This window comes from Protopterus annectens, chromosome 5.part1, assembly GCF_019279795.1.
Source record: "Protopterus annectens isolate FY-2018-M chromosome 5.part1, PAN1.0, whole genome shotgun sequence".
NCBI lineage: Eukaryota > Metazoa > Chordata > Ceratodontiformes > Protopteridae > Protopterus > Protopterus annectens.
In genome coordinates, this window is record NC_056736.1 from 574,233,157 (window position 1) to 574,257,789 (window position 24,633).

Here is a 24,633-nt window from a genome sequence, read left to right on the forward strand (position 1 = left end):
TAATTTCAGGAATGGGTAGGCCGCTTTTGCTAGGAACATTACAAGAAACTGGGTGATGTGGCATGAGCGCTTAGGCTGGCCTTGCGTTAGGCAAAACAGGGACTGGAGATACCTATGCAGGGCCTTGAGCTGACATTCACCACTGATTACAAAGGATGGTTCTGTGATGGACCCCACCAGAAATCAAATAACTGCCTCATATCTAGTAGCTAGGCATGCCCTGTGATGCAGACTGGTAATAAGATGACCTGCTGGACCTTCCCCAACCTGGGCTACTGTGCCCTACTGAGTATGATGTGAGCCTGGAGGACAGTAATGCTCTGTTTTAAGTGGCATCACATTAGTACTTGCCAAGGATTCAAGGGACAGGTTTGGTCATAAGAAAACTCTGCCTGACTCCGGAGTGGGGTACGTGGTGTTCATATCGCTGAAATATGGAGTAACTGCTGCAGATGCACCTCCTGTAGGCATCTCAATGTCTAAATAGAGGGCACAACTTCAACTCCTTGGATGATGGGGTGGAGCCAATGACAAACAAGGCCACCTCAGGGAAAGACTTGCCTCAAGGAAGGCAATAAGTCTGCCCTCTAAATGATATACCTCCACCTGAAGCTCCTGTACCAGTCTAAGATTGGGCATGGAACCCTCTCTTGTTGAGCCCAGCTTCGGACACACATTGCTGTTGCCATCCTGCAAGGCATTAAGTAATACCATAACACTTCTTGCCTTTGTCTTTATGTGGTTAGATTAAAGTGTTAGTTCTTATGGCAATGCGCTTTCCCCAAAGCAGAACTGCAAACATCAGTCTTATTTTGGAAGTTGTTGGCTGCACAAAGCATTTTAGGGCTTGTACTTCTTAAGCCTTAGGCCAGGGAACTTTACCATAACAACTGTCAGGAGCAAGAGTCAAACCAAGTGGCAGGTGAGAACAGAGTATTGAAATGGCACAGTACAGGGACACAGCACAAACTCCTAACCAAGAAATGTGACAGCTGGAAGCACATGCCCAAAAGTACTGGAACATAAAAGAAATAAATAGCTAAACTGGAAACTACAGAAGAATGTCTCTAATACCAGAATTCCCTTAACATTTGAGGACTTCAAAAAATACACGTTAGAAATTTTGGCTCACACAATGGGTTGCTTTATGGTTCAGAGGACTGTCTGCAGCCATCTGAAAATGAGGCTCCACAGCAGCACACAGGCAGGGAGAACAGTGAGTCTGGGAAGCACCTCACAGCAGAGGGCAGGTGACTCATGAATTTGAAGCAATTGTTCATTTATATTTATGAAATCTTCTATCAACCCACTTTTGCGAAACATAATTAAGCAGAACACAACTTACTAGAGACACTGATCATGTTCTTTGTCTGAGACAATAAATCAATATTCCAGCTGCCGGAGTTGGTGGTAGCTATAATGAGTGTAAATGATACCACATTGCCTATCAAAAAAGGGTAGTTAAGTGTCCTATCCAAATTTCCCAGTATGAATACTGCTTCGGGTATCTCATGAAGAAAGGACACTGGATTAGTGGGACTAATCCAGTCATGAAACAGAAAATAAAACATACATAATTCTGGACGATATGCTGCTACTTGCTTCTGTTAGTATTGTGCTTTCCTACCTTCAGAAGTGCAAGCATGTCCCAGGTGCAATTTCACTGCTTAAGAGTTTTTTGCATTTAAAATATAGTACAATATCAAAGACTGGGGAAAAAACACCTTCAAACCGTCCCAGTCAAGCTATACAATAGCAGTTCATTGTGCTGATAAAGCGCTGGGGTGCCTGGTAAGGTAAACTTGTACAACTGAAAAAAGCAATATGGAGCAAAGCATTAACCACATCATATGGAACTCTACTAAGTAATTAAAGGTAAATATCCTAATTAGCTCTAACTTATGGATTACATTACTCAGACTGTCCTACAAATCCTACATATGCTCTTGCATGCAGAATGTAGTTTGCCTTATAGTTTGTCACTCACCATCTGTTTCTTACAATTAATTTACCTGTTTACACTGTTTGCCATTTTAGCTTCACAAGCACTGCTTGTTTCTGTAAGTTTCTAACCCAGTCTGGGTGCTGCATACATTTTCTTTCACAAGCATTTCAAACATCTAAAATCCTTACAGAAACTGAAATGGCATGGTGACAGTTAAATCTCCACACAAAGGAAGACCACAGTGATTAAAAGAAAGGAAGACCATTACTTTACCAAGATAAAGGAAGGCACCCTTAAATTGCTCGGAAATTATATGTAAAGTGCTGAAAAAAAGCATTTGTATGCAAATGACTGCTACATACCAGAAAGGAGACAAACTTTCAGGCAAAGGGAAGTAAAGGATTTTTCACTTTGCAAATCCAATGGCATTTTTTACTACAATCCAAGTGGGCTTAAGGAACTAAATTTAAAAAAAAAGTTTTCATTTTATTAAAAAATCTTTAGACATGGCAAGTCCTAACACTCACCATCTGGTGGTTACATGGTTCAAATCCCTACCAAGGGAGCCTCAGAAGCAGTGGGGCTGCTGCAGTAAAGATGCATCCTGCTATTGAAAAACTACACATGGCACATTCTCATTCATATCTTGTAATGTAAAAAGTTACAAACAGAGCTATTCAAATAAATAATTAAAAAAGGAAAATTGAAACCTTGTGTAGTATCCTAAAACCAGAAAAAGCAACTGCTTTCTTTCCATTCATTCATATCTCTCTGAAAAATACACACTCACTCACTAACATAGTTTATTTACAAGATCTACCCAATCTGGGTACATTGCTACAAAACTCGTGGGCAGAGGAAGAGTAAACTTGTATTTCTCCGCAGTAAGGTCTAGCAGCATGGCGTTTTTAATGCTGTCCTCCAAAATGCAGTTTTTTTTTTTGTTTTGTTTTTTTTTAATTATTCTGTGTCTTCGTCCAACTCATAATTGTCTCTTTCATCATAAATTTCTTTTACTAAAAGAATCCGTGCAAGCATATTTTCTAATGTGCTGCGTTCCAAAGGACTGGAGGAGTACCACAATGGGTTGTCTGGTGAAATGGAGGATTCTGGCTGCAGGTAAAAGACATCCATTCTCTCCTTAAGACTCTGTGGGCTAAAAGACAGATAGAAGTCATTTTACTGTGCTTTTCATTAGTTTTAATAAAATGTGAAAAATAACCAAAATAATGAGCAAAAGGTGTGCAACCTTTTTGAGAGGTAGCATTCAAATATTTTAACAGGACATCTGGAAGGATTTGCCTTGTTTTCCCTCTGTTCAAATACTGGTTCATCATCTTCATGCTTTCTTTTTCCAGAAGATATTTTATCTATTCAAGGAAAAAAAAAAAAAAAAGACATTAATACATATATCATTTAAAAAGCGAAAGTCAATGTTTATCCAATTACCTCTGACTATACAACAGGAACAAAGCATTAGCTGTCATGCAGAGTTAAATGCAAAGGTGTGCTGACTGGTCCCTTCTGGATATCTACAGGGGTGCAAAGACTGTCTTATATTCACTTGCTAGTTTTGCTCTCATCTCCTACCTGTAGCTTGAAAAACAATCTGCACACCTTGTACAAGACTTACATCTCTCAATACAAAACACTTAACGTAATTTCTGATTTAAGGAATTCTGCTGTATGGAGGAAATAAAGTCTGCAAGTGCTAGATACCACTCTACCTCCCAAAAGGATGAAGTAGGCATGTTTTATGGAAGGTATAGCGATAAAGCCCTAACTTTCTCACCAGTTGTACACAACATCTACACAGATCAAAGAACAGCAGTGGACTTAAAAATTAAATAGTACAATTCACAAGTAATTAATACATAACAGGAGGTGCAAAGGTTATCCATATATGGTATACTCCATGGCACAGAGGGATGAACCCTCTAACTCGGATCGAACAGCGACCTGGTGTCACAGAACCTGACAAGGGAGGGTGGGGACTGAGTGAACCATGCCAGCTTGTCCTTCCTGGGGTGAAGCAGGTGGTCCCTCATGCACATATGTACTTTGCTCTACCAAAGTGGCTCCATGTGGAACGCATCATGGAGTGTGTGTGGAAGCACATGCGCCTGGAGAAGGCAGACCACGTCTTTGCACCTACGAACATATGTTAGTTTCTAGAAAAAGGGTTAGGTCCAGAAAATCTAAATCCCTTCTGCTGCCTGGATGACCACTGCACCATGACTGGTCATCATCCTGGCGATGGGGAACAAATGGGCACAGTCATGGGAAGAGAATGAAAGGAAACCAGCTAGGATGGACAAGGATATCAAAGCCTTTGACCCGACCATCACATTTGTGAGGATAATCTTTTTCAGAACTAAAAGCATGACTACTCTTGGTTATTTCATAAACCTGATCAGAAAGTAAGGATCATAATGTCAGAAATTGATCAGACACTCTTAGGAGTATGAAAACAAAAAGGTTTATCTGTTGCCTTTGGCATCACAGGGATGACAAGCGCATTACTAAGTTGGGTTTTGAACAAGACATGGAGGAAGATATGGATAATCATACTGACGACCCACCTTGAGATAAAGCCATTTTTATACGAATCCCCATTGAGAAGATCAGAAAGAATTGTCAGGGGTCAATGACTGGAACAGTTACTCTGCCATTCGTCAGGGAGAGGCACAGGTAGGAGGAGATAACCCATAAGGATGTTCGAAGTGAAGACCATATTACTTCAGGTAACTTTAAAATGGTTAATACAAGCTCCCTGACTTTGGACAAGGAAGTGCAGTCATTGTTAATGAAGGGCTTTACTTTTGTACCTAATTTTAAATTAGATGCGGCTTCAACCCTGGTTCATTTAAAGTTATTTGCCACATGTTTAAATTTAAAGTTGCTTTTTTACAGCACCAAGGGACAAGCCAAGGAATATAGCTGTCAAAAAGAAAAGTACTTGTATTCCCCCTCAACATCCGATGGTAGCAGTGTTTGAGAAATTCTGAGAACAACAATTTAGAAGTATTTCTTCACAGAGACACATATTTAAACACAATTTATCAAGGGAAGAGTGTTTGGCTTTGGATAATCTGGTTCAGAACAAAAATATACATGTTATGAAGCCAGATAAAGGTGGGATAGTAGTTATTATGGATTCTAGGAATTACTCAGCAAAGATAACTGAATTATTATTGAAAGAAGCCACTTATTCAAGGGCATCTATAAAAAACATTAGCAATGCATATAGGAAAAGTGATTACTGTTTATATCATATCATACAGGGTAGTTAGTATTGACCATAAGGGGTTTGATTTTATGACGGTCAAGAACCCTGTGATCTCTATTTTTGGTGTCCCCAAGATTAATAAAAACTTAATGGATCCCTCTTTGAGACCAGCTGTGGCTAAATTCTCCAAGACGGAAGCTCTTGCCATCTTCACAGACAGGTACATTAAATGTTTCGTATCTGATAAAACCCAAATTTTATGCAACTCCTGTAATTTGCTGCAGAATATAAGATTGACTGAATTCTTGGATGACAGTTTTTGTCACAGTTGACCTTATTAATTTGTTTATAGTTATACCACATCGGGTTGGGTTGGAGGAATTCTACCACATGATGGTTAATTACGATGAATTTTCCAATCAGAAGGTGAATGCCTTGGAGTGTTTTTTTAGATCCGCTGTTAAACAATTTTGCCTTTTTTAAGGGGGAGTATTATCATCAAATAGCATGGGCAGCTATGGGGGAGGTGTGTGCCCTCTTTATGCCAATCTGGTTCTGGCAACCTGGGAAGATAAGTACACATTTCCATCCAAATACTTTGCTAATGCATGCTTATATAGGTTTCTGGGTGACATCTTGATTTTAAGGAAAGGCAGTGCTACTCAACTGAATAGTTTAATTATTTGGAGAATACCACTGATTTTTTTGTTTTACTTTTCAGTCCTCCCCTACTGACATCAATTATTTAGATATAACGATAGGAAAGGATTTTGTGAACAGGAATTTACATCTAATTTATTTAGAAAGGACACTTTTTTACACTGCATACTTGAATTATGACTACTGTAATCCAACATATCAAAAACGAGCCATTGTTAAACAAATGGTATGAGCCTCCAGGCTTATTAGTGAGGACAGCTGTTTTTTTGCACAAGTTGAATGAATGTTGGGGACATTTACAGAAAGAGGTTATTCACAGTGCCTATTGGATGTGGTCAAAAACAAAGTTACTGAAGGATAATTGTGTAGATTTGAACCCATGTTATGAGCCCAAGGTAAGGGAAGCAACAACATTGTGCATAACACCTTAGGGGATAAAAATTTAGCCTTAGTTTTGCCATATGCTATAGACTCCATTAATATAAAAGAATGTAGTTAAGAGGACTTAATATATGGTCTTTACACAAGATTTAAAGGAAAGAATAGGGTATGTTGCACTACAGTGTTTGAAAGAGGTAGAAATATTAAAAACTGGTTAGAAACTGTGCCAAAAACTGAACTGGCAGTAGAGATAAATATATAAAGATGAATAAGTGTGGTGCAAATAAGTTCTGTAGATTTGTGAACGACTGTCCGCATGTAAGAGTCATTCATTACGGTAAATCTATAACATGTCCTGGAGCTTTTAATTATGGGATGACAAGCACAGTTTATTTAGCAACTTGTACTTCCTGTCCAGCCTTTTATGTGGGGAAGACCAATAGGAAGTTGAAGGACAGGATAAAGGAACATGTATATGATATCAGGAAGAAAGCTACCGGTGTTCTGAGTAGGCACATTATTAACTGCCCCAAATTTAATAAATCCATTTTCTTTACAATTGACAAGGTAAATCAAAATAAGAGAGGGGGTGACACTAAAACCCTACTGGAATTTAAGAAACAGATTTGGCAGCTGAAGTTGAACTTCTGCATTAAACCAAGGATAAATGATTTTACTTCCATCACCAGTATACTGAAGCACAGAGCTAATATTTAACTTTTTTACAGTTTTTGTCATAATAAAAAATGTTTTTTTTTAAAAAAAATTTGTCCAGTACATTTTTAACAGTTGAACTTAATGAATGTGTGTTATATATTTTACATATTGTAGAAGTTAGATTTTGTATTGACATGTTGCATTGATATTGAAACGTATTGGTTTTGATTATGACTTTAAATGTGGTTAAATGCAATGTAAAGAGTTAATTAGATGATTGAAGGATAAGTTAATTTAAGGGACTGATTTTTGGCAGCGTTTTCAACTCTGACCCTTATGAATTTTATGGAACGAAATTGTTTAGTTTTTTACTAAAATATTACGATTTTTTTATGTCCAAGTGGTTTGGATTTGTTTATATATTGGTTTTAGTATTGGTGTGTGTGTTTTACAGTCATGGGAGGAGCTTCAAAGTCTGCAAACACATATGGTTTAAACAAATTATACATACGTGTGTGTGCTCATGCACCTATGTGCACATAAAACATCACCCTTTACAACTCCCTAGAAAACATGGCATACTTCTCTCTGGTTCTCACCATATTATCGTAGTGTCACAATATACTTAAACTTAACATACCTAAGTTCAACTAAACCTGTTATAAGAATCTAGGCATTTAGCACACAAAAAAAGCTAAACATACTATCTTCCTGCCAAAATGCCTAGCTATTTTGCAAAACATACCTAGTTCAACTAAACCCTTTATAAGAAGTTATACATTCAGCACACACACAAAAAAAAACTAAACACACTATCTTCCTGCCAAAATGCATAGTTACTTTGTAAAAAGGATCTTTCCCAGACAAAAAAGAAACTCAAACATCTTCCCCATCACCATAACAGAATTAACAAGTTGGGCATACTAAAAATTTGACAGGATTGTTTTCACACAGGAAAGACCCATCATGGTTACTATAAGAGTCACCCAGACAATAAAAAATATTTAGAGCTGAAAATTTAAACAATCCACTGTCTGGGACCAAAATTATACAGTGATACACTCCTTTATTTATAGGAAGAAGTTATGAGTCACTCATTCATTTTTTGATAACCTGCCTAATTTAATACATGGTTGCAAGGGAGTCAGAGCCTATCAAGGCACTCAGTGGATGCAAGACAGTGAAAGTAACCTAACAGGGTGTCAAGCTCACTGCAGAATACACATATGCAAATCAAACTTGACAGACACGCCTATGGAAAATTTAGATCAACAAGTCACCCATGGCACTTCTCTGGGAGGTAAATGGAGTACACTGTAAAAATACAATGGAGGATATGCAGACTGCACACAGGTCACTCAGCTGAGAAACAAAATGCAGAACTAAACACAGTGAGACACCAGGGTTAACTGCATTATCATGCCATTCTAGCAATCAAAATAACCTCTCTTTTGTTAACTGCTTACCTGAAAGTACAGTTGGGTAGTCAACCTGCCAAGCTTTAGATGGCAGTGTTGCACTGTTGTTGTCACAACCTTTGGGAACTCTTCAGAAGGCTGGGGTTTGACATCTGACTAGACTTTCAGAGCTGAACAGCCTTTTCTCCCTCAGCCAGGCTAATGACACCTTACCTCAAAATGCCCTTATGTACCTGGTATATAAAGATGAATTATGCCAGGCCATCTTTAACTCTTTCTTGCCCTCCCAAACCGCAATTTGTTATAACATTCCAGAAGCAACACACAATGGATGCAACATGGAGGGATTGCAGCCTCCTGAAGTACCTTAACAACAAGAAAGAAGACAACTAGTGAAGGCAAGGAATAGGGAGGGGGAATGAATATGTACCCACAAATGCCCCCAGTACCCCTAGCTTTGGAAGGGATGGGGCAGGGACTCTACAACAGTGATCACACGAACTACAATTATGGTAATGTGATTACAAAACTGTTCCTTATGTGGATCACTGCTGCAGTCATAACCTTTGGGAAGACTACCAATACTGGCACTAACCAATGTCAGAGTGACTGGTTACACAGTATACGTGGAGTGCAACATGCCCTTCAGGATGGCTGAATCAAACCCTGTTCTTGCACTGGAAATGAAGTCCAGCCTATGGCATTTGAAGACAGTATGAGCACAGGACCAAACAAGTGCTTCCAAATGTCATCGGCACTAACCCTTTTCAGGAGGGCAGCAGCAGTAGTAGCTATTTTTCTTGTACTGTGTGACTGGACTTTGCCCTTTGCCAACTTCTCACTGGCCTAGTGGTGAAAGTTAATACAATTTACTATCCAACTAGAACTTTTTTTTTGTCAGAGCTAGCACTTGTTTATCTTTATCAAAAGGGGAAAAAACTGAAGTGATCTTCTAATATCTTTAGTTCTCTCTGAATAGTAACTCAACTGTGCATGTCCAAAGAGTACAGTATTCTTCCCTGTTCCCTAGAACAAAAGGAAGAGAAAGATGGTAACTGTTATGCCTAAGTGTTTACTTCTGTAATCACCTTTGGCATAAAATACGGGATTAATACACATGGTAACCTTACCTTTGTGAAAAATGGGGATGGGTTCTTTTTCTTTATAATATCAAGGACAGGACTTTTGAGACATTCCTGTGTGATGTCACTGCTATTAAAAAAGTGGTTTTCCTACACAAGAATTTCAATGAAGCAGAAACAGCTGATCCAAAAAGGGAGTAAAATCATTTTTTTCCAACAAAAAGTTTAGGCTGTAAACTGGAGCTAAGGCTCACATGGGAGGACCTAAAATGAAGAAGGCCTACAAAGAATTGCTTGACTGGCAGTCTAGATGCTTGGGGGGGGGGGGAGTGGGGTCTAGTGACATCCAAGCAGAAATGTCTGAACTATACCTTCACTGAGGTACACTCTAGGCCACTAAAAGCTAGCTAAGACAGATAGTTCAGAACTACAGGCTCATCGACATTTTTGGTGTATAACTTTCTCCTGTGGCACCAGCTTAACAATTACAAGGGTAGGATTCTCAGGTACTTAGCTGCCTGGCCTCCTAGCCTCCTTCATATCTAGCACATTTCTGGAATAAAAGTGTTCAAACAGAAGTAAAGGTTATATCCTCCAAGCAGCTAGAACCATGGTGCACCATTTACCTCTGTTGCCTCTTGATCATGCACCCCTCTTTTCTTGGCCAACTAGTCCATTTGGTCCTCTTCAGGAGGCCAAGGGCTGCACTACAGGGGGAATGATTTATGTGGTAATTAAGGGTGGTTTGACATTTTTTCTATTTTACCCTACTCCCAACCATGTGCATGCACAAGTAAGCTAAAACAGGGATATTTCTGCCTATGCATGGTCCCTGAACATGTGGACCCTCTCCCACCCGAGAGGAGAGAGGGCTCTGCCTCTTCATTCCTCTCCAGCTAGCTCCTCCAGTGCCAGAACCACTAACTGAACCCCAGTCACTTCAGCTGTAATCCAGGCTCAATTCCTCAATGCTACAAAGGCAGGTTAGACTCGGGGTGGACAGGCAGGAAGCAATCAAAATAATTTCTGGTTTTGTCAGCATATAGAAACAGATCTTTCCAAAATTTAGGGAGAAGGCATCCACTCCCCAGGACTATCTGGACGGTACTTTGGATCAGAATTTGCTTAACTGTTACTCTGAAAAAACAGCCAATCTATGGTACATCCCACTCACTGATCAGGTCCATAAAGGTTTCCCTGTGTGTAGCATACACTTGTGTGTGTGGGTGAGGGGGTGGGTCTGCTTAATAGGTCTGCAATGGAGTTCTCCTGTGAGGGTATGTTGGTTGCTGTCAGGAGTAGCCTCAACTGCACTGCCTCCTCTCAGGTCTGCAATGGGGTTGTACTCAAGTTATAAAAATCACCCTCTAAGATCCTTATTTTTGACAACACAATCAATCCCACAGAGTGCATATGTGCAATTACAATAAGGAAGGCCTATGAATCAATGACAAAAACATACAGAATGTCCAAGTAGTAGTAATGACCTGGTAGAACTTGCACTGTAAATGCACAAACAGGTGTAATCATTGGAGACCTTAATTTGCCAAGCTTAAAGCACGGGAAAAATAATTGCTCAAGTGAAAAGAAATATACTTGTGGTAAGTTCATTGTGGAAAACGACTTGAAACAAACTCATAGCATAAATAATATACCACACATCATGTACACCCCTACAAACATGACTTTGAACAATTGTCACAGTAACAAATTCTTTATCAAAGAACTTCAGAAAAATACATTCCAGCATTTAAATTGATTACAAAAAGGTCAAATTACACTTAAGGGACTTCAACAGGAAAAAGAATATGAAAGAACATGGAGAAATGGACATATATTCCACTATTTTTTTTGCATTAAAATCTTTCACATGTTTTTCATATTCATCTGTTTCAACTTGTACGACAAAGCAAATACAACACTTTCTGAATCTTCATTAAATTTACACCTATAACTTTACATCTTCAGTGTCTTGCTGAAGTCAGCAAAACACTAAATCACAATTACAGCTATCTTTCTACAAATAAAGGATCAGTTATTACAGCAAAATCGCGTACCTGTACAGATACACATTTTTGCCTATGGTGATGTAATCCCGGAAGCCGCCTGAAGATGCCTCAAGTCTCTGTGGTAACAGCAAATGAGCCACATCTGCAACTTCTGACACTGAATTAAGACAGTGCAAGGCAATGTCAGAAAACCTAACTGGAGTCCTGTGATCAATGCTCTACCTCGGTTATATTCAAACAAGCCTTGGAATGGAAATTACAGTTGTGTACACGTACCATAATTGTAGATGTTCGAGTGTATTCACTGTTGCAGTCATCACATTTGGGCTTTCTGCTTCCAGTAGTCCTCAGTCGGCCTGATTATCAAAGTCTTGGGTCCAGCGTCGGTTGCTGTCTCATCTTCCATGACGTCAGGGGGTATAAAGCATGCAGCCAACACCACTACATCAGTTTGTCTTGCCCCAGATGTCAGGTGCCCCCATAATGGGAAGCAATTATATACAAGGTTACACACCTCCAACAAAAAGCAAATACACCAAAAAGCTTTAAGCATAGTAAACAAGAATAGAAGTATAGTCAATAGAAGTGAGGGGGCTGGAGGGAGGGTAACCAGGACTGCAACAGTGAATACACTAGAAAATCTACATTTATAGTAAGTGTACACAACTGTACTATGTTCTTTGTGTTTCACTGTTGCATTCATTACATTTGGGTAGATTCCCAAAGCTAAGGATGGGAGGAAGTAATTAGGTAGCATTAGGACCAGCTATAAGGCCCTGCAAGACTGCAGTGGCAAAACCCGCTCTGGATTTAAAAAAAATTGGCAAGTGGTAATGCCTGGTGAAGGTATGTACAGAACTCCAGGTAGCATCTTCTAGGATGTCCCTGGTAGGGACACCTCTGCGAAAGTCTGTAGAGGTAGATGCAGCCCTGGTAGAATGTGGTCTAATCCACTGTGGGGTAGGTTTTCCATGGTGCTTATAGCAGAAATGAATGCAGTGGCCTATCCACTTAGAAATGGTTTGCTCTGAAATGGCCTTCCCCTCTGCCCCTGCACCAAATGCAACCAGCAGCTGTTCAGATTTCCTGAGAGGCTTAGTTCTGTCCAAGTAAAATCTAAATGGTCTGTGCACGTCCAATGAATGCAGTATTTGTTACCCCTTGTTCTATGGATTAGAAAAGAAGGTTGGCAAATGAATGGACTGATTAGGGGCCACACTGAATACCATCTTGGGCATGAAGGAGGGATTGGTCTCAAGGGAAACCCTGTCTGCATGAAAGATGATGAAAGGCTCCACTGCCATGAGGGCCTGTAATTCAGACACTCTTCTTGCTGAAGTGATGGCTACAAGGAAGGCTGTTTTCCAAGAAAGGAATTTCAACTCTGCATTTGCAGCTGGCTCAAAGGGAGGTAGAGTGAGTTTTTCCAATACAAAGTTGTGGTCCCAGGATGGAGTAGGGGCTCTCCTGGGGGGGGGGGGTCTTCAGTTTTTGGCCTCTCTGAGGAACTGCTTCAACAGTGGATGAGAGAAGAGGGGCGGTTCTGTATTGTAATGAGCTGAAATGGCAGAGGCATGAATTTTTAAGGAGGAAAAGGAAAGGCCCTTGTGAAGCATCTCAGTTAAGCATTGAAAAATCTGAGGTAAATTGGGGTGCTGCTGTGCCCGTCCCCTGAGTTTGACTCCAGGAACAGAATCTTTTCCATTTTTCAGCATAGGACTTTCTAGTACTAGGCCTCCTTGCCTCCAGAATGACATCCATCACTTGTTTACTGATGAGAGATCAGGTAATTAGCCAGGCTCAAGGCTTGAAGCTGTGGGTGCAGAACCTAGCCCTCCTGCTGGGACAGCAGGGTAGGGGTCTGTGGTAGGTTCCATGGTGCCAGCTGTGACACACTGCGCAAGAGGGGGTACCAGTGTTGGTGTGGCCAGTCTGGTGCAATCAGTACTGTCCTTTGTTTGTCCTGTTTGATCTTTAGTAGTACCTTGGAGAGGAGAGGCAGAGGAGGAAATGCATAAACTGATAGGGCATCCACTTTCCAAGCTTGTTTGTGGGGAGTCCTTGTGCCGAATTTGTCCAATTGGTAGTTCTGGGTGGAGGCACACAGGTCCATCTCTGGGCTCCCCCATTTGTTTCCCAACATGTTGAATATCAATATCTTTGGTTCCAGTTTCCACTTATGTGGGTCCATGAGATTTCTGCTTAGGTCATCTTCCAGTGTATTTAGATTTCCTGGCAGGAATTGAGCCTGTAGGTGCATTTGGTAGCTCAAGGCTGTGTTCCACAGAGCCATGGCTGGTCTGCAGAGACAGTATGAGTGGGTTCCTCCATGCTTGTTTATGTACCACATAACAGTGGTGTTGTCTGTCTTTACCAGTAATTGTCCTGGAAGAATATGGTCTTTGAAGGCTGTCAGTGCATTCTGCACTGCTAACATTTCTTTCTGATTAATATGCAGGTGCATTTGACTTGGGTTCCATTTGCCCTGAATGCACTTCCCTGCCAAGTGAGCCCCCCATGCATAGTCTGATGTGTCTGTTGTTAGGGTTTGGACAGCAGAGGGTAGAGTGAATGGCAGTCCCTTGTTTTGGTGGCAGGCCTCTGCCTACTAAAGGAACTATCTGTAGACAAGGTATGATGGGAATCACTGATTCTAGATCCTGAGAATGTTGACACCATAGGCTTTTTAGATACCACTGTAGTTTCCTCATATGCAGTCTTGCATGTGAAATTAGTAGAAAGCAGGAGGCCATGAACCCCAGGGCTTGCAGTATTTTCCTTGCAGATAGCTGGGTCTTTGTGGCCAGTAGTTTGAAGTAGGCTGTCAAATGAACTTGTTTCTCTGCCGTGAGGTAGGCCATCTGGGAAGTTGTATTCAAGCTTGCTCCCAGGAATACAATTTGCTGGCAGGGTACAAGATGTGATATCTTTTCGTTTATGGTGTCCCAGAGAAGTTAGCAGTTTCTTTACAAATGCCAGATGATTCAATAGTATGTCCTGGCTTTCTGCCTGGATTAGACAATAGTCCAGGTATGGGTATATCTGAATACTTCTTTGCCTGCAAAAAGCAAGGACTGGAGCTAGGAACTTTGTGAATACCGTGGGCACAATAGATAAGCCAAAGGGCCGTGCAGAGAACTGATAGTGCATGTAGCCTGCTTTTAAGTGTAGGTATCTTCTGCAAGATTCCCTTATTGGGATGTGCAGGTAGGCTTCCTTTAAATCCAGTGTTGCCAACCAGGCATCTTTGCCTAGCATAGGAAGCAGCGGAGGAACAATTAGCATTCTGAATTTTGAGATTACCAAAAATGTGTTTAGGACAGACAGGTCAGGATAGGATGCCATGAACTGTCTTTTCTGGGAACGAGAAAAAGTCTCGAGTAGAAGCCTTGTCCCCATTCTTCTTCTGGGACAGGTTGAATAGCCCCGATGCTTAAAAGAGAGAGAACTTGCTTTTGAGCCTCTGCCCACTGATTTGGTGGTAGATTTGGCCAACCGTTTGGGGTTGGTAAGGAGTGGAAGTGGAATCCCAATTTTTTACCTGGAAGGCAATCTTGCCCCCTAAAGGAACAGTCAGTTGAGCAGGGCTTGGAAGGTTTAATGTTAAGTCATTGAGACAGTTTACCACAGGGGGGAGTCTTACTACTTCCTGCTTTGGAAGTGGGAGCCCCCCACTGCATAGTCTGAGAGTCCCTTGGGACTGCAGCCTGGGTGCCCTGCTGGTTCTGGGTTTGGACTGAGAAGGCCTGGAAGAGGCAGGAAAGGGCCAATTCTTAGAGGATCAATGCCTACTAAATCTGTGAGGCTGTACTTGCAGGAAATCTTTAACAGTTTGCATAGATTTAGCCCCCCCCCCCCTCTTTTCAAGTACTTCTGCTTTGTTGCCCAGCAATTTAGCCTTAACATGATCTGGCAAAGACTGCTCCTTAAGCGAAGTACGCCTTCTAAGTACAGACCCAGTGACAGTGTCTCTAATGAAACAAAACCACATTGCAAAGTATGTTTTCCAACTTGTTCAGCAGAATGCATTAAATCCTGTAATTCTTTATTTTCAGCACAATCAGGAATCAACATAATTTTCTGTTTAAGCAATCCAATAATATGCTGCTGATACTTTAACATATGAAACTGGCAGTTTAAGGCCCTAATGGCCAAGGTTGCAGAAGTGTATACCTTCTTACCCCATCTATCCAGCACCCTGGAATCTCTATCAGAGGGGGTAGGATTTTTGGCAATAGTGACCTTAATGCCCTTGGGCCCCTGTGAAATGGTCTCAGGATCCGCAGTAGGATTTTTATATTTATTTACTTATTATTTACTGACATTTGTTAACCGGGTTAGTCCAACTGGGCTTGTGGCCCATTTTCAGTGGAGACCCGAGAAGAAAAGCTCCAATGATGCATTTCTAATACAAAGTATAATATTACACAAAAGTATTGAGGTGAGACGCAATTTTACATTTTAACAAATTTCTATTACAAAGTATAATACTACACAAAAATATTGAGGTGAGAGGCAATGAATACACCCTTTTAAAAAGGAACTTGTGAGAGTCAGGAACCCTGTAAAACCTATCAGGTTTTCTGGGAGCAGGAGGTAGAGAGTCAGGGGCCAGGCTAGATTCTGAGAAGGCATCATCAACAATGTCCAGTACAGGAGGTATAGCTAAAGGCCTGTGTTGGGGCAGGAGTAAGAAATCCCTAAGCCTCTTTTTGGAGGCTTTCCCAGCAAAAATGCTCCGTAATAGTATGCAAGGTTTCACCAAAAGAGAAATCCTCTGGAGGAGAGGCAGAGGGAATGGAGTCCTCTGCATCAGAATCCTCACAGGTAGATAAGGGTAAATCCTGGTCATCAGTGGAAACAGAAATTTCAGAGTCCTGATCAGAAGAATCAGAAGGAAAATCAGTCCTAGGTCTCTTAGAGGGGGAAGGGTGGCTTCCCCTGATTAGAGTAATAAGGTCTTCAGCCATTATCATAATTTGTTTTTTAGGCACAGGGGTTTGACCATGTGGTCTGGGCATCAGTTTTCTAGGCATGGATCGAATTTTAGGCCTTGAAGAAGAAGATGGCGTCGGTATAATATGCAAGTCAGTAGGCCTGAATACACCCTCAGAAGCCAGTGCCTGCACAGCGGCTCCGGACCCATCCAAAGTAGAGACATCTGCAAGTTCCACAGTCGAGGAAGCATCTCACGGCATACCACGACTCCGAATGGGTCTCAGTAGAGGCCTGCGAATCTGAAGTAGTGGGTATCAGGGGCTGCGAAAGCGCCTCACTGAGTACCGGCAAACTGGCGACTAGCTTAGGAGAAGCGTCATCGGCATCTTTGGACCTATGCGGTCTGTCTCTGTCTTTATCTTTGCATTTTTTCGGAATGTCGCTGGCTTACCGAAGCCATTTCTGGATAATTGAACCGAGTACCAAAGTACTTAGAAGCGTAAATGAACTGACGATGAATAGTTCAAGGTTTGAATAAGGCAAAAAAAGACTATAAAGATTTTCATTCGTACTGCATTCCTTGCTTAGGCCCAGACCAAGGAATGCAGTATGAATGAAAATCTTTATGAGGTATTTGCTTTCCAGAAGAAATACAATTGTTTACTTTTACTGACATCGGTTTAGAGCAAGAAACTCTTGAACCTCGAAAACTAAAATTTCAGGAGTCGGCCGACCTGCACTTGCAAACTGCTTCTGCTTCAGGTACCACACGTCAAGAAAGACTGATGTAATGGCGTCAGCTGCATGCTTTATACCCCTGACTACCTGATGTCATGGAAAATGAGACAGCAACCGACGCAGGACCCAAGACTTTGATAATCAGGCCGGCTGAGGGCTACTGCCTAAAAACTCACCTACTTGTATCAGGGAATGTAGAGAAATCCACATAACAGGGGCTAGAAAAAGTACAGTTTTGTACCTACCATAAATGTAGATGTTCGAGGATCCACATTGCTGCAGTCTTAACTATTGGGGTAGTCCGCTGTCCAGTCGGCCCGAATACCAAAGTATATGGCTGACGTCGGTCACGGCGCATTAGACTGACGTCAGTACGTCAGGGTACTAATGCGCATGACCGACGTCATATCCTCAGTCTTTTCTTGCCCCAGATGTCAGAAGACCCTAAAAAGATAAGGCCACAACCAAAAACACAAAACACACCTGCACCAAAAGTGTAGACAATATATACAAAGGTACCAGAATATAACCTCACCAACACAACCACCCCTAAACACAGAGGGGAAGGAGGAAGGGTAAATTGGACTGCAGCAATGTGGATCCTCGAACATCTACATTTATGGTAGGTACAAAACTGTACTATGTTCTTCATTCCACATTGCTGCAGTCCTAACTATTGGGTAGAATCCCAAAGCAGAGGTAAGGGAGGCTGGCAAATCATAAGGAAGCAGGAGCTGATAACATGCCTTGCAAAATAGCTGTTGCAAAACCAGCCCTAGACTTAGAGTAGAGAGGAAGGTGGTAATGCTTAGAGAAAGTATGCACTGAACTCCAAGTAGCTGCCTCTAAAATATCCTTAGTTGCCACCCCCCTTAGAAATGCTGTTGAAGTGGCAGTAGCCCTAGTGGAATGAGGCCTAATCCCAGCCGGAATCTCTTTGCCATGATGGGAATAACAAAATGCAATGCAAAAGCCAATCCACCTAGAAATAGTTTGTTTTGACACAGGCTTGCCCTGCGAACTCAAAGCAAAAGAAACAAACAACTGCTGAGACTGCCTAAAATCCTTAGTCCTGCTTAAATAATAACGCAATTGCCTGTGTACGTCTAAAGTGTGCAAAATCTTTTCCCCTTTGTTTTGGGGATCTGCATAAAAAGTAGGCAAATGAATAGTTTGGTTTAAAGCCACACTAGAAACCACCTTAGGCATAAAGGAAGGATTAGTGCGTAATGATACCCTATCCTTATGAAAAATCAAAAAAGGCTCAACCGCCATAAGGGCCTGCAACTCAGAAACCCTTCTAGCAGAAGTAATGGCCAACAAAAAAGCAGTCTTCCATGACAAGTATTTCAGTTCAGCAGTAGCCGAGGCTCAAAAGGTTGTAGAGTAAGTTTCTCCAACACAAAATTGAGGTCCCAAGCAGGAGTAGGAGCTCTACGTGGGGGTCTTATATTCTTTGCCCCTCTAAGAAATTGCTTGAACAAAGGATGTGAAAACAATGGTGGGTCACAATCATAGTGAGCTGAAATTGCAGCAGCATGAATTTTAATAGAAGAGAAAGACAAACCTTTGTCCAATAACTCAGTAAGATATTGAAGAGCCACACTCAAATTAGGCTCAGAAATCTCCAAATTTTTTGCTGCAGTCCAAAACAAAAATCTCTTCCATTTTTCTGCGTACACTTTCCTTGTACTAGGTCTTCTAGCTTCCATAATCACATTTAAAACTTGCTGAGGAAGCTGAGACCTGCTGTCCTTCAAAACAGAATATGCCAGGCTGTTAGATGAAGAGAGTGAAGCTTGACATTGAGCAGACGACCGTCCCTCTGAGACAACAGGTGTGGAATCAAGGGTAAAGGCCATGGAGGCTTCCTTACCAGACTCCTCAGTAATGGGTACCAGTGCTGCCGAGGCCAATCTGGAGCTATTAAAATCATCCTTGGCTTGTCTTGTCTGACCTTTAGAAGCACCTTTGGGAGAAGAGGCAGAGGTGGAAAAGCATACACATGAAGATTTTTCCAACTGAAAGAAAGAGCATCCACTTTCCAAGCTGTGTGATGAAATCCCTCGTGCAAAACTTTGGCAGCTGGTGGTTTAGTGGAGAAGCGAACAGATCTATGTCTGGAGTTCCCCATGACACTGTCAATGTTTGAAATACATGAAGATCCAGTTTCCACTCATGGGGATCCATGATTTGTCTGCTTAACACATCTGCTAAGGAGTTCTGTGCTCGGCAGAAACCTTGCCTGAAGAGTTAGTTGCAAGCTGAGCGCAGTCTCCCATAAAATCATTGCTTGCCTGCACAATGGGTAAGAATGTGTTCCCCCTTGTTTGATGATGTACCACATGACAGTTGTGTTGTCTGTTAGAATCAACACCTGCCCTGGAAGAAGTAACTCCTTGAAAGCCATTAATGCAAACTGGACTGCTAACATCTCTTTCATGTTGATATGTAGATGCAGTAGTCTGGCAGGCCACTTGTCTTGTATCCACTTTCCATTTAGATGAGCTCCCCAAGCAATATCTGAGGCATCTGTCGTTAGAATCTGACTTGCCTCTGGCGGGTCACAGAGAGTCCCTTGTTTAGGTGACATTCCTGAGCCCACCACAAAAATTCCTTTTGAATGCAAGGTATTATTTGAATGACAGTGTCCAAATCCTGGCAGTGCTGTGTCCACAGATTTTTGAGATACCATTGTAGCTTCCTCATATGCAGTTTGGCATTGGGAAGCACCAGAATACAAGATGCCATGAACCCTAAGGCTTGAAGGACTGTCCTTGCAGTCAGCCCGGACTGAAGAGATAGGTGATGGAAGTAACTGGAAAGATTCTTTTGTTTGTCCGGGGTTAAAAAGGCCATCTGGGCTGCTGTATTCAGTCTCACACCCAGAAAGCACATGTCTTGAGAGGGTACTAGACTGGACTTTATTTCGTTCACAGAATACCCTAGGCATCTTAGCACTGCTATGACATATTCCAAATGCTGTAGAAGGTCTTCCTTTTCTCGAGCCAGAATCAGGCAGTCGTCCAAGTAAGGATAGATTTGAATTCCTTTTAGCCTGAAGTAAGCTATCACTGGAGCCAGAACCTTTGTGAATACTCTGGGCGCAGTAGATAAGCCAAAGGGCAATGCAGAGAACTGATGATGAAAATTTCCAGCTCGAAAACGCAGATACTTCCTGCAACTTAGTCTTATTGGCACATGAAGGTAAGCTTCCTTTAGATCTAAAGTTACCATCCAGTGATCTTTGCCCAGCAGAGGTAAAAGTTGTTGTAACGTCAACATTTTGAACTTGGGAATGTCCAGATAAGTGTTGAGGATAGATAAATCCAAAATTGGTCTCCACGTGTTCCCCTTTTTTGGTACTAGGAACAGGCGAGAATAAAATCCTAGGCCCCTTTCTGGCACAGGAACTGACTGAATAGCCCCTATTTGGAGCAACAGAGAAATTTGCTTGTGAGCCTCTTTTATTTGTAGAGGAGGAATGTCTGGCATGCCTTTGAAAGGAGGCAAGGTATGGAAATAAAACCTGTAACCGTGGTGAATGATATCCAGAACCCATCTGTCTTGTGTAATTAAATCCCAATTTTCTTTGAAAAGAGACAGCCTTCCTCCCAAAGGTGCTGCCAGGCGAGAATGTACTGGCAGCTGAAAAGGCAGGTCATTGGGTCTGCTTACGAAAGGACTGACCCCTGCCCTCACCAGAAGTCTGAGCAGGTGAACTCCGTGTCCTAGGCCTAAAAGAACCTTGAGCTCTGCCTCTACCACGTCTAGACCTACCCCTAGACTGGGAATCATAAGCAGGATAAGTCCACCCCTTAGCAGGCCAATTTCTACTAAACTTCGGAGGCTGCACCTGCAAAAAATCCTTAACAGTTTGCATAGACTTAGCCTTGTCCTCCATTTTCTTTAAAACTGCTTCCACTGGCGAACCAAACAACACATCAGACTGTAAAGGAGCATCCAAAATCCTTGTCTTAACATGCTCAGCTAAGTTCTGATCCCTCAACCAGGCATGCCTACGAAGAACAGAACCAGTAGCAGCCACCCTCGAGGAGGCCTGCACAGCATCAAAACCACACTGTAAGGAATGCTTACCCACCTGTTCAGAAACATGAACTAAATCCTGCAATTCTTTACACTCAATACCTTCAGCCAGAGCATCCACCTTAGACTTCAATTGGGAAAGGAGATAATTCTGATATTTTAACATATGAAACTGACAATTCAACGCCCTCATGGCTAAAGTGGAAGAAGTATACACTTTCTTTCCCCATCTATCCAAAGCCCTTGCCTCTTTATCAGGAGGAACAGGATTTTTAACCACAGAAGCCTTCACACCTTTAGGCCCCTGAGAGACAGTTTCTGGGTCTGCCCTAGGACTCTTAAAAAGATACTTATGGGCTTCCGGCACCCTATAGTACCTATCCGGTTTAACTGGGGCAGGAGGCAAAGAGTCAGGATTTAGGGAAGCCTCTGCAAAAACATCTTCTACCACATTCAAAACAGGAGGTATAGCTAAAGGCCTATGCTGGGGTAAAAACAAGAATTCTCTAAGCCTCTTCCTGGAATCAGAGAAATCTTGACCTTCCCATTTAAAATGCTCCCTCATGGAATGCAGAGTCTCTGAAAATGAAAAATCCTCAGGAGGCGAAGCTGAAGGAGTAGAATCATCCACATCAGAATCAGAATAAGGAGGATACTCCTGCAAATCTTCAGCCGAAGACTCAGAAGCCTCCGAACATTGCTCAAAACTCTCAAACTCAGGTTCCACCCTAGGCCTCTTATCAGGGGGGGGCATAGAACCTCTAATCATTGTAATTAAATCCTCTGCCATTTTTAGCATATGCTTCTTAGGCAAGGACCCTGAAACACTCGGAGAAACCCCCACTGAAGCTGAAGCAGGCCTGCCTCTTAAAGAAGCCTTAGAAACAGAAGGCGAGGCCCTAACCACCTTAGGAAGAGAGGGAAGAACAGCCACCTGAGAAGCCCCTTCAGGCTGGCCTACTTCCTGAGATACATCCTGTAACAATAAAGTTTCTCCCTGAGACTCCAAAGAAACTCCTGGCAGAACCTCCGGCTCCACTGAGCCTTCTAAAGAACCGACGTCCGGGACTGTCGGTTCTTCCACTCTAGGCTTCCCTGCTTTGTCCTTGCGCTTTTGGCTGAAGCGGCCGGAGCATCCGACGGCATTTTATAATTACAACGCTTCCCAAACACTAACCTGGCACAGTCTAACCTTCTCTTAATAGTGCGTTTGTTAAACCTAGCACAAGAGCGGCATCCAACAACGACGTGCTCAGGCCCTAAACAAGGTATACACAAAGTATGGTAATCCCTATGAGGTATCTGTTTCCCACAAGAAATACAGTTATTCACTTTTTCTGACATCCGGTTAAATACTGAGGCAAGAAAAAACAAAATATTTCCCAACGGGGTACTTAGCCAACTTTGATTCGGTCTGAAACTCTGACTTCAGAAACTTTCAGAACGCCAACCTGCACTCGCAAAAACAGCTTCTGCATCGGACCATGCGGCAAAAAAGACTGAGGATATGACGTCGGTCATGCGCATTAGTACCCTGACGTACTGACGTCAGTCTAATGCGCCGTGACCGACGTCAGCCATATACTTTGGTATTCGGGCCGACTGGACAGCGGACTACCCCAATAGTTAGGACTGCAGCAATGTGGAATGAAGAACATCAGTATGTTCCTTACCCTTCTAGCAAAGTTGAGAGATCAAATAGCAACCCTTCATTTGGTCATCTGAATGGACATACTGGGACGGCACCAATACTGGTCTGAACACATGAACCTGGGTTGCAGAGAGCATTAAGTGAAATGAATCATAAAAGTTGACAGCTCTGCAAAAATTAGTCAGTCCATGTCTCAAGGAACTGGAGTAATGCCACAGAATCTAAGTCTTTTCCTCTGTTGAAACATGGTTATCCGATGCCCAATTAATACTCAACCCAAACAAAACTAAACTACTCATCTTCCAACCCACCAAACATACTCAAAACAACTCTCACTTTAACATCACAGCAAAAGACAACACCACTATATACCCAACTGAACACACCAAATTGCTAGGAGTGGAAATAGACAATAAACTAAAATTTGACATTCACATATCCATGACCATAAAAAAAGTCCACAAAAAACTTGCAGCGTTATACAGAAATAAGCAATTTCTCACCAAAGCAGCAAAGATTTCAATAGCAAATTCCCACCTTATCTCCACCCTACTTTATGCTCTCCAATATATACCAACCTAAGGCAATGTGATCTAAACAAGCTAGAGACCTGCTACAACAAAACTGCCAAATTCGCCACAGGGGCATCCTACCGTAGTCACCACTGTCTCTCACTTGCTGAACTGGGCTGGCTTGAACTCCCTTACCTCCTTCAGTGGTATCAACTCTCACTCGCCCACAAACTAGTAAACCATCCACTAAATGTCCCATCCCTCCAGAATCTACTCCAACCCTATCGCACCACCAGACCACTAAGATCCAGCAACAAAAATCACTTGCAGATCACTAAAGCCAATAACTCTGCTGGTGAAGCACTATTCTCTTGCACCATAGCCAAATTATGGAACTCACTCCCACCCACAATTACCTCCGTACCATCATGCACCCACTTCAAACCTTTACTAAAAGCGCACCTAAAAACATGCTGGCTATGCCCTTGCAACTCCCACTCTAATATCATCCACCCCATCCAACCACTACTTTTCTTTCCACTCCACTAACTACCTTGATTATAGCAAGCTCAGATGCTCATAAGCCTAGTACTTATTATACAGCAGGGACTTCTCATTGTAACATTTGTTAATGTCTGTTATGTACTTCACAGATAAAGATTCTAGTTGTCTACTGATGTACTATGTTCTTCATCTGTAAATATGTTGTAAGTAATTGCTATGTTAAATTGTTAATCGCTATGTAATCCAATGTAGCTACTGTCTGTTTATTTTACTGTGGAGCTTTTCTCCCCGGGCCTCCGCTGAAAATGGACCTATGTCAAGTCGGACACTCCCGGTCAATAAATTTAAATAAATAAATAAATAGATTCACCAAACCACCTTTTGTCAAAGTCTGGACCCACTGTAATATGGGAAGGGCAAGATCCGAATCCAAACAGACCTTAGTAAACAGCACTATAGTAGTAAAACAAGACATTAGTATATGAATAACCGTTATCAGATCGAAAGATGGAACAAACTGTATGAAACAAGTGATACTTTTCTGATGGACTTAAGGTGACACTCGGTCTAAGTGATAGCACATACAAGTACTAAACCTGGATCTTTCAACTTTGTTGTAAATGCGAACCAATAGCCCCATAAAACACGACGAGGAAAGGGGACAGAAAGGGCAGGGAGCATGGTTGAAGCACATTGACACTGCCTTTTTTCTCTGTTCAGAACTTTTTTAAGCCTTTCTTCCACTCTGTACCTCCTGCTAACCATCAGCCTGATGCCATTGGGCTATTGACCATTCATTTCCTTGCCATCTGAAAAGTCCCTAGCATGGAGACAAAATCTACCAAACATAATGATCAAGGTG

The 24,633-nt window shown here is 41.9% G+C and overlaps 1 protein-coding gene across 2 annotated transcripts in view; it reads right to left on the reverse strand.

Annotated features, from left to right (window-relative positions):
• Positions 1-2,735: 2,735 nt before the first annotated feature.
• Positions 2,736-24,633, reverse strand: part of ZMYM2 (zinc finger MYM-type containing 2) — a 2,217,537-nt gene continuing 2,195,639 nt past the window's right edge. For both annotated transcript variants that reach the window (XM_044073197.1, XM_044073196.1), the window contains 2 exons: positions 3,195-3,315; positions 2,736-3,101 (listed from right to left, as the gene is read on the reverse strand). In XM_044073197.1, coding sequence (XP_043929132.1) covers positions 2,906-3,101; positions 3,195-3,315 — 317 coding nt within the window. In that variant the 3' untranslated portion in view covers positions 2,736-2,905. The remainder of the gene's footprint in view (positions 3,102-3,194; positions 3,316-24,633) is intronic.